A 15,389-nucleotide genomic window follows, 5' to 3' on the forward strand; every position below is an offset into this window, starting at 1 on the left:
GCCTGTGAGATATAAGGGACTGACAGCATGTGAGATGACCTTTGTCTTGAGATTGCTTTGCATTTTGATAAGGATATTTTCTCTGCTATTGTCCCTTTCCTTTAAAAGTACACTAGTAAATACCCTTCTAGTCAATTTAGTTCCAGTTAATTTGACATCATTATGTACATATTTGTTTCCAGTTCATACTAATAGTGGCTATCCCTTACTTAGAGTACTTAGAATTAGTCAGGCTAAGTGCTCAGAGCATTATCTCATTTAATGCCCTTATTTATGCTGTAAGATAGCTTACTTTCTATATAAGGAAACTGAGGCTTAGAGAAGTTAAGTGACTTGACAGTAAGAGAAGGAGCCAGGTCTTCCTAATCTCTTAACCGTTACACTATACCGAGATATGGACACAGGCACACACACATACACAGCAGATAATTTAAAAAATTATCAGGCCTCCTAAATTCCCATTTGCCTTTCCTATATTTACCAGTGTCAATGTTATTCTTTGTAATTTCATCTTTCATTGCTTCCACCATCCATCTTTACCTTAGAGTAGAAGCATCTGCCTCAAGTAAACAGACAACAGATTTTGACTCAGAGACAGGTTCTCAGGAAAAACAAACAAGGTATTAGAAAGTGGATGTGATAAATATTTACAGGTTTGATGAATAATACAAACCTTCTTCTTTTTGAGAATGTCTTTCTTTACCACAGTATAACAGAAAACAGACACTAGCTTTTTCGTTTATATTTACTTAGACAATACTTAAATAAAAACCACCAGTTAACACTCATATCATTCTGCTTTTATTTATTGTCTGGCTAAATTACAAAGATGCAGATGTCTTAGAGAGACTCTATCCCACCATTTAAACTATCCTGATGACATAGATACCAAAATGTGCATGTTTACATAGTGCAGTGGTATGAAAAACATTTTTTTCTTCCTTTACAATCCCTGACTATAAACAGGGAAAAATTAATTTCATGCCAAAAAGTTTTGGGCACTTTAACAATTATGCCATTTCTGCTACTAAGATAACAAAATCAGTATTACAAGTTAAAATATAAAGGTCTAACAGTTTTTACAAATATGCCAGTAATCTGCTATGTAGACATAAAAAGTCGATTTCTTTCAAATCACAAAGTAAGGCACCATTGGATTAAACATTTTTTCAGCTTTTACTAAATAAAATGCAAGTGTAATAAATACTGAACATTGAATTTTAATACTGTATGTAATACATTTCAATATAAAATATGTGAACGTTAAAATACTGTATTGCATCTTGAATACGTTTATCTGGAAATTTTGTGGAAAAAACATGTAGGCTCTGATTTTGGGGAAGAAAATTATTCATTTTTGTGATTTGCTATAGTTGAAGATTTTAGCATAGAACTTATTCAAAGTTTTGGATACAATTAGGTTGCTAACTTTGAAAGCAAGGATACTGGTGTATTAATGAAACATTCACTTAACACTCACATCCTAAAACATCTCTGTCCTGGTGAATAGCAACTTTGAGCTTTGATCCTCTTTCAAACTTTAGGATCGTACCTGCAAAGTTGGGATATACGAGGAAATTGGCCAGTATTACTACCCCTTACAAAATTTAGATCCACTTTGTTGGGGTCAAACTGTTCTCTGTCATATTTGCTAGAAAGGCCTCTTTTTAAAACTGGGACATTAGGCTTTCTCATAGGGATTTTAATCAACTGTTAATATCTGATTGAAGAATCCAAAATAAAACAATGCTGCTGCATTACCAAAATACTGGAGATAAAGTTGTGTGTTTTTTTTAAATACTTTGTGGAGCTTGTTATACCTTTCTATTTCTTGCTTCTTTTTGGGTAAAAGGCCCCAAGTGACTGAAAGACAAATGAATGGTAGAGGAGAGGGGAGAAAAACCCAGGTTGTCTAATGTACTAGGCCCAGGACTTTGACGAGGAAAGTTATAAAAATACAATATATTCAAATGGGTAGTATCATAATTTATTAGACATCCCATTTATTAGAATTCTAAGTTCTTTTGCTTTTCTATAAATGAAACATTTATTCTATAAATATGAATGCTTCTTTCAAATTTTTCTTTGGATCGATTTCTTGTTAGCATCTCCCAGTAATACATGAACAATGCACTGAAACCATGATACAAAATTTAGGAATATAGGTATATGTACATATACATATGTGGCCATGTGCTTTTAAAAAATAATGGTAATTTTAAACTTAATCAACCATATAAAACATCTAAATTGAAAAAAATTAGTCCCAGTAAAGTCTGTAAACAAAATCATACAAAAAAAAAAAAAAAAACCCACAAAAAAACCAAAAAACAAAAAACCAGAAGGCAAGGCTGGCTGTTCCCTGTGGTCCTTTTGGGAGCCTTATTTGCATAGATCCAAGGCAAATGATTCTCCCGGATAGACTGAAAACAAATTCCCTCCAATTTCCAGTATCAGTCTCTTTTTCACAACCCTATAAGCATCAGATTTAGATTTTTAGAGTTTGCCCATCAACCTAAATCTGGTCCCTTCTTCCGCATTCTGTCTGATTTGCTACGTTTCCCTGACTTTCCCCTCACTACAGAGCCGAAGAGCCTCTCTGCCCTGAGGAGCAAGTTGGGCAGGAGACAAACGAAGCCACTTCAAATACACAAGGCAGGAGTCCAACTGACAGGTGAGCTCCAGCAGCTGGTTCTGAGCCCGGAAGTCCCAACAGGCTTTCAGTTTCTTTCCAATGGCTTTATTCCACGTGACTGTAAACCCTATTAGATCAATTTCTGACCTTGGTACTGTGAAGCAATACTTGTATACAGATATTAAGGGAAGATGGAAAATAATGGAGCAAAATCTAAGATCAAGCTGTCTGCCAGACAAGGTATTGGGTCCTAACTTGATTTTTAGTTACCTCTTGAATTGCTAAAGCTCATCTTGTATTTTTTATTTTTTAAACAAGAGTTTTTGTGTTAGCCTCTGTCTTCTAGACCTGCAACTATCCAATATGGTAGCCATCAGCCACGTGTGGCTATTGAGCCCTTGAAAGATACCTAGTCCAAATAGACATGCTTTAAGCATAAAACACAAACCAGATTTTGAAGACTTAGTATAAAAAAATGTAAAATATCTCATTAATAATTGTTATATTAAAGGCAGGTCGAAATATTTTGGATAAAATATATTAAAATTAATTTCACCTATTTCTTTTTTAATGTGGCTACTAGAAATATTTAAATTGTATATATGGCTCACATTATATTTCTGTTGGACAGCTCTGTCCTCGAGCCTACCTCAGACTGCCAAAGACTGTAACCTATAACCACAAAAATTTCATGTGAGCCCTTGCTCAGCAACTTGCTTAGGTGGTCTGTGGTTCGTGAAAACAGACAGAAAGCCAAGCATGCAAAAAAGGCATGAAAGCAAGCAGCTCTCAGGGACTTTTTTAATATCATCTGCAGTAAATAAGCAGTGAATGTTTGAATTTGGTTGGTTGAAAGCTAGGACACAATTCATCTCTGCCTACTTGCCATAAAAGCCAATCGACTCCCAAGCAGTCAACACTGGCAGGCTGTAGTTGAAGCAAGCAATAGCTTTGAGGGTATACACAATATAAACACCTAGGTGCATTTCTTCACCGGATTCCCACCCTGCACACATATATTTCCACGTCACCCTCCCTTCTTCCCTACTGCCAATATAAAAGGGAAAAGGGAAGACAAGCGGAGGAGAGTGTGCCACTCTCGATAACAATAATAGAAATAGCTCTTGGGCTCGGGTGGCGAAGAGCAGGCAAGGATCACCTTGGGGTAGGAGGAAGGGGTGGAGCACCCCTTTCTCTTCGGTTGGATCCACCTTGATGAAAAAAATAGATAAAACATAAATTTTGGTTAAAAAAGTTATGTTCTCATCGTAGAAACTCAAGGATGTTTGCGAAGGTACCCACTACCTCACCTCCTATGACTAAAGCTGGAAATAATGAGCATAAGAAGTGATAAGTGAAGGGAAGAAGTAAATAAGGACCTGAACAAACATTATTAGAGGATGATCTACCACTGGCTACTGAGTACTTGCACAAAGTTAAGAAAGTTTTAAAAAACGCTTTCCTTCTTATCACAAACATACCAGTATTTATTATAGATTTAGAAAATATAGATGAGTAAAAACAAAACAAAAAATTCACCCATGCTTGCACCATCCAGAGATAACCAAACACATTATTTTCCATATATAAACAATTCCCTTTTGTCTTCCAAAAAATTGGATCATATATTGTCAGTTTGAACATCTTCTAGTCATTACTCTTTACAAATAGAATTATTAATGACACACTGCATTCTACTGCATAGGTATACTGTAGTTTATTTATCGAATATTCTCTTGTTGAACATTTAGGTATCTTCTAATTTCTAAACAATGCATTTTTTTTTAGAGGAGCAAAGATTTTTATTAAAGCAAAAAGTACAGCTCTCTTATGAGAGGGGGTACCCGAAACTGGGATGCCCCTAAACAATGCGTTTTTGATAGAAGTCATCCTAATGGGTGTGAAGTATTTCTTTGTAGTTTATTATTTTTATTTTTTAATTTTTTTTATTATTTTTTAAAAAGATTTTATTGGGGAAGGGGAACAGCACTTTATTGGGGAACAGTGTGTACTTCCAGGACTTTTTTCCAAGTCCAGTTGTTGTCCTTTCAATCTTAGTTGTGGAGGGCGCAGCTCAGTTACAGGTCCAGTTGCCATTTCTAGTTGCAGGGGGCACATACCACCATCCCTTGCGGGAGTCGAACCGGCAACCTTATGGTTGAGAGGACATGCTCCAACCAACTGAGCCATTTGGAGGCAGCTCAGCTCAAGGTGCCCGTGTTCAATCTTAGTGGCAGGGGGCAGAGCCCACCATCCTTTGCAGGACTCGAGGAATTATGGCAACCTTGTGGTTGAGAGCCCACTAGCCCATGTGGGAATAGAACCGGCAGCCTTCGGAGTTAGGAACATGGAGCTCTAACCGCCTGAGCCACCAGGGTGGCCTCCTTGTAGTTTTATTTTCATTTCCCTTATGAATAGTGATGTTGAGCATCTTTTCATGTGCTTATTGGCCATCTGTATATCTTCTTCAGAGAAATGTCTAAGTATTCAGCCCATTTTAAAAATTGGTTGTTTTGTTGTTGTTGAATTGTAGGAATTCTTTGTATATTCTGGATATTAATTCCTTATCAGATACATGATTTGTAAATATTTTATACCATTTTAGGGGTTGCCTTTTCATTCTGTTGATACTGTTCTTTTAAAAACTATGCATATTTGTGGGCTGTCGGTGCACCGCAACCAGGTTTAAAATCCATTCACAAGTTTTGAAATTCATTTGTCCCATACACATTTTTCTGAAGATCTCAACAGTTACTGGGCATGGAGCAAGGTGCTGAGATGTTGCGAGCAGGTTTACTGGGGGCACGTGTCATTTGAGTAGGTCTGCTGTAGCCTCTGCTCTGAGACTCAACAGATTCCCCTAACAGATTCCTCAGCAGGCATCTCAACAGCCACCCTAGGAGCCCGCTTACAGATTTTCTGAGATAGAACCAAATCTCTGAGCAATAAAAGTCAAAGGAAAACACTGACAGTCCATTACCTTGCCTGTTCCTCTTACCATCCCAACCAAGTCTTTTCTTGGGCAAGCATCTGAAGAAAGACTCATCTAGATGTAAACCAGGCATCTGTCGTGAGGCCCTGGCCAGCAACTGACACACTGCAAGTGGTTAGCAAAACAAAGGCTGGCCTTGTGCAAAGATGTAATTAGGTAGCAGAGCTCAGGGTTGTCTGGGTGCCCTACCAGGCTGTGGGCCTGGAAGGCAGCTACAGGAGCAGAATAAAACCACTTGATAGCACTTTACTTATTTTTTGAGAGAGATGATCTATGGTCATTATAAAATATTAAACACACACTAAGCTAGAAATATTTAAAGTAAATCTATGAAAACATTTTTGGGGGACAACGGAAAATAATTCACCAATTTAAGAAATGTTTTTAAACGTCTACCAGGTTTCAAGCTTTGTGGCACTCGAAGATGCAATAGTAAGCAGGACATAGTCCAGTCCTCAAGTTTCATACCATCTTAAAGATAGGAGGATGGGGGAGGGAATGTTTTCAGCTACTAAATTAAAAGTCTAGAGGGGACAGGGAGGATGGTTCTGTTACTCACTTAAATATGTGTAGAATATTTAAATTAGATTGAGAATGTGTATAAGAAATCAGGAAAAAATATTTAATGTCTATGTAAACAACTCCTTAAAGTGAATTCATTTATTAGCATCCAAGAGGGAAGAAAAACAGGCTATATTCTTGTCAGATAGAAGTCCGTCTTATGGTGTAAACACATACAGTACACACACATACACAGACCTCAGGTATTTGTCCCATGTGAAGATTTAGTTTTCACCTAAAATTTCAGCCTCCAATTCCTGTATGATTATTTTATCATATAGTGATACCTCTTTTATTAGATATCATCTAGGAATGCAGCATTCCACATAGATGAGTTTTCCCAGAAATTAAACTTTTCCTTTCAAGCAGCAATATTCTGTTCACTTCTGTTATTTCCTCATGGAAATTTTCCTAAAATACTTTCTAATTCTTTGATTCTTCAAAAGAGGCACAAAGCACAATTTGACCTGTCCTAATAACCCAATAAAACATTGGGTATTGTTCCATGCTGTCATACATAGCACAACTTATGTCCCTCTCTCCTGTTTTAACCTGAGACTTCTACCTATCTCTTCTCCCTGACGTCAGCCATTTTGCTTCTAATCAACCTTAACTTCAGCTGATATTAATTTGCTCTAAGGCTGGGAACCAACTAAAAATTAAGAACTGTCTGTTAAGAGTCATTAGGTTCTCAGTATGTATAAGGAGCTCTGCTAGGGACTGAGGACAAGGCTAGGAACATTGTGACAGTTATTTGACATGCTCAAACACTTTCTCCACACATTTTTGGTTTGGGAGTTTGATTCTGAAGCCAAGGCTATTACAAGTCTGAGCCTCATCAGTGATATATATTTCTATATCTATCTATCTTCTCATGCTATTTTTTTTCAGTTCTATACATTTATTGTGAAATATTAGTTCTTCTATTTTCTCTTCCTGTTCATGATTTTTTTTAATAGGGTAAAAACGATTCACTTCTTTATGGTAGCATTATGTATATTAGCAAAAAAATAGAAACAGGGAGTATTTGCGCCCTTGTTCCCTGACATATGTCATCAGTTTGGTTCAAATAAACTCATAAAAATTAAAAAACAAACAAACAAACAAATCAAAAACAATCTAAATGTCCAATAATGGTTAAATTATTATATGCTGACATGATGGAATCTGCATAATGAAAATCATGTGATAAAATAAGGAAGTGTTTACTAAGTGATGTTATATAAATCCTACCACCAAAAACTGTGCTTGATAATTATAACCATATAACTTAATCAGAACAAGAAGGATAAAAATTAGAAGAGAACCTGGTAAAATGAAAATATATATTATGTAGAGAGATTATGAGTATACTTAACATTTCCGTGTAATGCTTTGTAAAGGTATAATTATATTTAAAAGATCAAAGCAGTTACTGTGAGTTTTTGTTGTAATTAATAAGATATTTTGTGCCATCTTAGGAAGATTGAAATGGGGGATGATTGTCTAAAGAAGCAAAATAATAAAATTTAATCTACTAGCAACGCAAAAGTATTTTGAGCTTGTAATGACACATTAAAATAATCATTTCTCACATGCATTCTAGATATCTCTATTTTCCTCATCGTGTGTAGAAGGGGAGTTTACCAGAATTCAGATGGTTCCAAATCCAGAAGTCATTTCTCTGAAATCTCCCCATTCCAGGCAAGAGGCCTGGATTTCCTATACAACCCTCAGTTGTATATAACCCAGCCTATGCAATAGGAAGCTGCCATAAGCCCTTGCAGAAATACTCACTCCGGCTTTCATTTCTTGCCAATTTACTGGGATAACATTTGTTCATTGGCACATATGGCTCTGGAGGTGGCAAATCAGAAATTGGATGGAAGTAGAATCTGCTTTCCCACTCATCTGAGGAAAAGAAACAAACAGTATCCTCAGTAACAGACAATCTGTTATGAAGACTTATGTAATGAAAGGCACAGAATGAAATATAGAGAGAATTGAAGAGATCATTTCTAGTTTCATGTCTAGAAGTTTAGAGAAAAGCTGGAAGTGCTACAAATGTCACTGATTGGCACATCAATAAAAATATACTGGTCTGTAAATCAAATCAAAGACAGATCCAACTGATTTTAACTAGAGTGACTAAGACCCAGCCAGTCTCTTTCAGGAGCTGGGGGCTAAGGTTTGGGAAACCTTAATTATTCCTCCCACCAGTGGAAGGAATAACTGGGACCCTCTGATAACAGGCAGAGGTGAGGGGCTTAATATCTGCAGGCCATCGGGTCTCTTATTATATAACAAACCGTTTAAAAACGTAAGTAGTAAGGAGGTAAGCTACAAAACTGGTTCTTTTCAGAATTCTGGAATCTCTAGAAAGTTAACCAAAATGAGACTCAAAGAATGAACAGAGAAACATGATCTGCCATTTTGAAAAGTGCAATTTTTAAATTTGAAATCATGGTGGGCCCTAAAATGGTTAGCGAGATTGGAGCAATGCAGCATGGTAACAATGAGGGTCATACAAACAAGAAATGTTAATGAAAACACAAAAATAAACACAAAAATATTTCCCATTCAACTGCTGCCCTATAGCTTGTATATTTCCAAGGAGCTGGGCCCACACCTCACCTTCACAAGAAGAGTCTTGGAAACCATTTCTAATTGATGTTGATGGTGGAGGTGGGGGAGGAGCCCCAGCACCAGGCCTGTCGGGCGGAAGGGGAGGTCGGGTCCCACTCCTGGGACTGTCTACTCCACTTCTGGATGGCAACTGTGGGGTGGCAGGCAGGGCCCGAGACGTGCTGCCATTTCTGCTTATTGGAGGAGGTGGTGGGAGAGGGCCTGGAGCAAAAGAAAAGACGACCTTTAGTGCAATACTTTATATCCTACATCACTGTCATCAATGTGCAGTTATTGAGTGCCTGCTGGATACATGCCCTTTTACTAGAGAACATGGAGAAATGGTGGGGACTTTCTAGGATATTTAGCTGAGAAAGGAATAGGCACATATAAACTCAGAAATGCACATATGTATACACAGATGTGAAATGAGTGTATATTTGGAGCTAAATGGCTCTTTTGGTTTTAAATTAATATTGAGATCGGAGGTGACACAGTTAAATTGAGAACAGGTGACAATTTGTTTATACTGACAGCCGTATACATACTCAAAACACATTTTAAAGTCCTTTTAAATAGCTATTGAACTAATTACTATGGCATGACACGTATTAAATAAATGGTGTTTTAAAAAAGAATTTTTTAAAAAACGAATAAGATATGAAGTTATTTTAGATCTTCAGAGGGATTAAGTTTTTTAAATGCACACTGTTATTGCTAATTGCACAAGCATGTTTCTATGATGCCAACAATCTGTTTCTAGGCAGAAGTGGGATCAGGAAACCAAATGTTAGTCATCCTGAGAGTAGTAGAAGTTCCTTCTTAGTTCTTCCTCTTTGGGGAGGCAGATTAACACAGGGAGTGACAGCTAATCAGTGAGCAGGAATGCTGGTGCAGGATCCTGACCCTGAGCAAGCTGCTGACCCCATGGAACTTGATTTCCTATTCACAAAAGAGCACCAAATAGTCACCTTTCTCACAGCACTGCTGCCAGGAATAATCACTGAAAAAGCAAATAAAAAGTACTACATAAATATTTGAATCCATTTTTTTAAAATGCAGTGATATGATATAATCCAAAAATTTTAAGTTTCTAGAAAATAATTCAAAGTGAATTCTTTTTGATAATACAAAGGAACCTGTTTTCTTTTTCCATCCTCCAAATGCAGAGGCTATTTGCGTCATGAGTAAATTTTAGAAAAAAAAGGAACTTCAGCATTTCCCCATGTAAACCAAAATGGCCTTAGTTATTATTCCTGATCTTCAGTAGTGTGCTCCAGACGCTGACATTTTGCCAGATGCTGACATTCTATGTAACACGATATCTTATGGCACTATAAATATAAACATCTCTTGTTAACTGCAGATTCAGAATCCGACTAGAGGACCTTAAAAGGAAGACCCCGCCCATTGCTGGTGTCCCTATCTAGGAGTCTTGGCTCAGACACTTGATGGAGGTGGTTGGCATTCCTTGCCTTAGTTGGCCTCTCAGGGAGTCTTCAGTGCCTCACCTGGTAGGGCTTATTTATTGCCCCATCTGCTTGTCATTGCTGGAATCTTAGTCAGTAGGAGTAGATTATTGCAGAGAAAAGTGTCTCCCATTCATTCTACGGGCTTAACTTCACTGGTACTACCACCACGTAAGTGTCACTCAATGCAAACTAGACTTCCGGTGTTATGGGGCCTCATACTACGTAACTGGATTGACTTTATCTCTCTCTTTTTAAAAAGTAAATGTTAATGTTCCCACTTCTCCAAACTTCTGGCTTCCTGCTCCAGACCTGGGCAAGCATAATAGAAAAGAAAACAGATTTCTATTTCCCATTGGCAGCATGGTAATACAAATGACCATTATGCTGGGAAATAAGATAAACCACTCTACACACTTACCTCATTTGATTCTTACAACAGCCCTGAGAGGTGTAGGGACAGTAGGTGAGGCCTCAGAAGTATTGGAAAGTTAAGAAGCCCAAGTCAGGAGGCTAATGAGAGGGAGAACCAGGATTTGACTACAAACCTGTTAAATTCGAAAGCCCACTCTAACAATGAAGCCAAGCCACCTCTCAAAAATACAAGTGGTCCTTGATGGCCTATCATGTTCCTTGTGGGAATCTAAATTGGTAGGAATTTTCTAGAGGCCAATTTGGCAGCGCCTATGAAATCTATAGTTTACTATGCACACCCACTGACCTACAGATTCTATTTCTAGGAATTCACCCAAAGGAAATACAGAGATGTGCACAAATATTTAGCTACAAGGATATATTCCTGCATTGTCCACAATAGCAAAAATCTGGAGATGTCCTGTATGACCAAATGAGGGATTAAATAATCAAGGGACTTTTGTAGGATTTAATATTATGCAGCCATTAAAAATTAGGTTGTATATCAGAAAATGTCAGTGAGATGTTAAATAAAAAGCAAATTACCAAACAATATATGTAATGTGATACTAATTTTGTAAACGTGTATATATATGCATTTTTAAAAGACTGAAAAAATATATAAAAATGTTATCAATGATGATTTGTGGATGGTGGTGGTGGTAGGATTATAGATAATTTTTATTTTCTTCACATTTATCTGTATTTTCTATAATAAACAGGTATGATATGTAATCGAAAGGAATGATAAATGTTATAATTATATACCACTGCCTGTCCTATTTTGGGGAAGATTTATTTGTAATCTGTTATTCATCCATTTGATAGAGCCATGCAAACAAGTCCTCCACCACTTTGGGGGGAAATTCATAGCTTTTGGATGAAAAAAAAGCACTGCATTTCATTCATCTGACTAGCAGTTCTCGTTTGTTCACTGAAGAAAACTTAATGAATGCCACAATGTCTAGGGGTTGGATTGAATGGACTAGTAACTTATATTTGTTGTCCAATCTGTGTGGCAGAGCAGTTTGGAGGAGTGGTTCTCAAACTTTGCTGCACATTACAATCACTGGAATATTATCCAAATATCCTGATGCGCTGTTGGCAACCTAAACCAACAAAACCGGAAACCCTGGTGAAGGGGCCCAGGCATCAAGGTTTTTAAAACTCACAGGTGATTCCAGTATGTGGTCAAGTTTGAGGACTACAGGTTTAAAGGATAGTGTTTATTAGGTTTCTGAGGTCACAAGGTCAAAGGTCAGTTAGCTTCTCATAGGAAAAAAAATGCCCCATTTCCAAATATCTTGTATGTACGATAAGGTTCAATTTAAAAAGTAGATACTTCCTCTGAATCCATGCACAACCAATGTAAAACAAAAAAGTGCCTATTATAATTAGTAGAGAGAGTATAAACCCTGAGGAATCCTTACATTTCATTTCATACTCTGAAAGTTCTTCCCTTAAAGTTTTTCAGCCCTGGGCCAGGGGTACAGACAGGCTGCAGCAGGTCCTTCAATCCATAAAATAGCATGCAAATTTTGAGTTTATGTTTATGGTCTTTTTATGAAGTGAAAGCCTATAACTTTATCTGATTCTCCAAGGAATCTATGTGCCAGAGATATTAACAAACAGCAAAATGGACTCTAACATTTGTCTTTAATGAGCAGGGAAATGGCCTTAAAGCTTGACAGATGGAGAGGGAAGTACAGAAGTTCATTAGCTCTTAAATAACTTCCCTTCTTGTTGAGATAATGGGGCTCTCCTGCAGGAGATGGGAATTTATTTGCCCAATTAAGACATCTGAAATCACTTTAGGGAGGCAGGGTAGTAGAATGGGGAGATGGAAGATGAAAGATCTAACCTCTTATTGACTGGCTTGTGATCATTTAACTTTATTGGTTGTTCTGTATCATCTCTAAAGGGGACAGAAATATCAGTCCCACTTTCCTCAGAGGTTTGTTTACATGAGGTCAAGATGAAATCATACAGTGTGAAGTGTCCCTTAACAGATAAAAGCAGTCTGAGAGTTCACTTAAGCTTCTTGTTGGAGTCTATTCATCTATATGATCATTGGTGACATTTGGGCAGACTGGGTTTCAGGGAGACACCTCACCGCATATCTTGCCATACCTGATCTGCCTGGTGGGTCCCTCACTGGAGGAGGGGGTCTCTCATTGGGCGGGGGCGGAAGAGGGCCAGAACGTCCAGGTGAAGGGAAGGGAGGTGCAGACGACGTGAGGGAGAGATTCCGCTGTGGGAGCCTTGGGATTTCGTCACTGCCGCTGGGACCTGGAGGCACGTGGGGAGGGCCGGGCCTGCTGGGTGGTGGTGGCGGAGGAGGGGCCTGTGACGAGGAGGAAGGCCGCGGAGTGGAAGGCACTGGGGGCTTGCTGTTCTGAGGGGGCGGGGGTGGGACTGCTTCCCTGTGGATGGTGGGCCTGTTACCCACTGGAGGCGGAGGCGGAGGGGGTTTGTCATCCAGGGCCCTGCTCGGGGTAGGGGGCAAGGGAGGCCTGTTGGAGAAGGGTGAGGAGGAGCCTGAAGGGGTCTGACGGATGGAGCCTCCTCCAAAAACAGCACCTCGGTTTCCGGGGAAAGGGGGAGGAGTCGGGCCAGGGCTGGGCTGCCTGGGAGCCCCAGGCACTGGTGGGGACCCCCGGTTGTGCAGATTTGATTGAATAGGTCTTGGCGTATTAGGTACTGGTGGGGGAACGCTATCAGGCTTTGAGCCCACGTCGGGCCTCGGGGGAGGCATTCGGTTTCTCTGAGGCTCTGGGGGTCCGCTTCTATGGCCCGGAGAAGGCACGGGGAACCTCCCTGGGCCACTTGGGGGTGAGAAAGGTTTGGCAGATATGGATCTTGCTCCTGGTGGCAAAATCGGGGGTCGGCTTCCTCCAGAATCTGAAGAACAGGAACAAAATTTCAGTTAGAAAATTAGGAACTTTTAAAGAAACCAGGGAACTAGAGTCTATATTCCCAGCTACTGGAAGTCCTTTCCTAGCTGTTGTAAAATATAGGTAACTATTATTTATATAAATCAGGTTTGGTGTGGTCTTTCCTGGAGGGAGAAGAATAGATCACAGCTCTGTTTGCCTTCCAGTCTGAGGTTCTACAGTCTGTCAGCTTACAAAAGGATTTTGAAGAGATCTCTTGGTATTTTGTATGAGCAAGAACCAGGATGAAGCTGGTAAGAGTTCTGGAGAGACCCCTATTCATTATGAGAGGACAAAAACAGGACAGCTGTGGCACATGGGATTTCTGCTGAAGATTTTCTTTTCTCCATCACCATCCCTGTCACCTTGCCCTTGTACCTCTTAGGCTTAAAAATAATTTAGCCATTTTAGGTGAAAAAATTAGTTATCCCAATATAAATCTTCATATGGGAGGACTTACCTAGACTCCTTGAAGAGAAAGTCCCAAGAGAAGGTGGAAAAATATAATGGAAGAATTATGATTGAAATAAGGAACTAAGAAAAAGCAAAGGAAATTGTCGAAGTTTAATTGAAAGAGTCAATACCAGTGGATGGGCTTAATCTGCAAAGGAGTAAGCAACTACACAACTTGTTTTTCCTACTGGGTCAACATCAACTTCCATATTTGCAGGGCAGGAATACCCTATTACATAATTAATATTAAACTGTTTTGGTTCAACAAAGGGAATAACTAAAGGGGAAACCAAAAAATTCAAAAAAATTCAAATCACTACCCCAGAATCTCTTGGAACCCAAAGTAATTTAAAAAAAAAAGATTAGCCCAAAAACTTTTACCACTTCAACCATGAGCTAATTAATATACTAAATATTTTTGTGCACTGCTATATGCCAGTCATTAATTCTAGATGCTAGAGATGGAGGAGTAAACAAAATAGAAAGAATCCTCTCTCTTATAGTTTATATTCTTGTGGGAGAGATAAACAAACCAGCAAACATATAAATTGCCTCCGTTATAAGTATTAAATAGAAACTAAAATAGGCTGATGAGATGAAAAGTCCCTGGAAAGGCTAGGATAGATGGGGCTTTTTTGAGGATGTGATGTTTGAGCTGAAGACATGGAAAAAAGAGGAAGAGCAATGCTTCAGGCAGAAGACCCATGGGTGCAAAGCCCTGAAGTGGGAACGAATTTCAAGTGAAAAAACTGAGACCTGTGTGCCTTGGGCACAATGAGCATGGAGGAAAAGAGAACCCTAGGAAATAGAGCTGAGTAACCACCAGGGGCTGGGTCATAAAGAGCCTCTAAGGCCAGAAAGAGTTCAGATTTTATCCAAGGCACAATGACAGACATTCAGGTGGATTTATACAGTGGAGTAATGTGACCTCTAAAGAGAATATTTTGACTTTAGTACTAGAAAAAAAGATATATTTTCCTTGACTGTGTGCTATATTTCCATGTCACCAACTTGTAATAAGTTATATCTTCTAAGCTCATATTAAAGCTGCAGTTACTACCGTGTTTCCCTTAAAATAAGACCTAGCCGGACCATCAGCTCTAATGTGTCTTTTAGAGCAAAAATTAATACGAGACCTGGTCTTATTTTACTATAATATAAGACCGGGTCTTATATAATATAATTAATATAATATAATATAATATAATATAATATAATATAATATAATATAATACCAGGTCTTATATTAATTTTTGCTCCAAAAGACACATTAGAGCTGATGGTCCGGCTGGTCTTATTTTCGGGGAAACTTGATACATTACATGGAT

The 15,389-nt window shown here is 38.5% G+C and overlaps 1 protein-coding gene across 4 annotated transcripts in view; it reads right to left on the reverse strand.

Annotated features, from left to right (window-relative positions):
• Window positions 1-780: 780 nt before the first annotated feature.
• WIPF1 (WAS/WASL interacting protein family member 1) overlaps window positions 781-15,389 on the reverse strand; it is a 109,572-nt gene continuing 94,963 nt past the window's right edge. For all 4 annotated transcript variants that reach the window (XM_081051079.1, XM_081051081.1, XM_081051078.1 and 1 more), the window contains exons 5-8: window positions 12,806-13,576; window positions 8,802-9,014; window positions 7,965-8,078; window positions 781-3,846 (exon numbers count right to left, since the gene is read on the reverse strand). In XM_081051079.1, the coding sequence (XP_080907205.1) occupies window positions 3,791-3,846; window positions 7,965-8,078; window positions 8,802-9,014; window positions 12,806-13,576 (1,154 nt within the window). In that variant the 3' untranslated portion in view covers window positions 781-3,790. The remainder of the gene's footprint in view (window positions 3,847-7,964; window positions 8,079-8,801; window positions 9,015-12,805; window positions 13,577-15,389) is intronic.

The sequence above is a fragment of the Rhinolophus hipposideros genome (assembly GCF_964194185.1).
Source record: "Rhinolophus hipposideros genome assembly, chromosome: 6".
Taxonomy (NCBI): Eukaryota; Metazoa; Chordata; class Mammalia; order Chiroptera; family Rhinolophidae; genus Rhinolophus; species Rhinolophus hipposideros.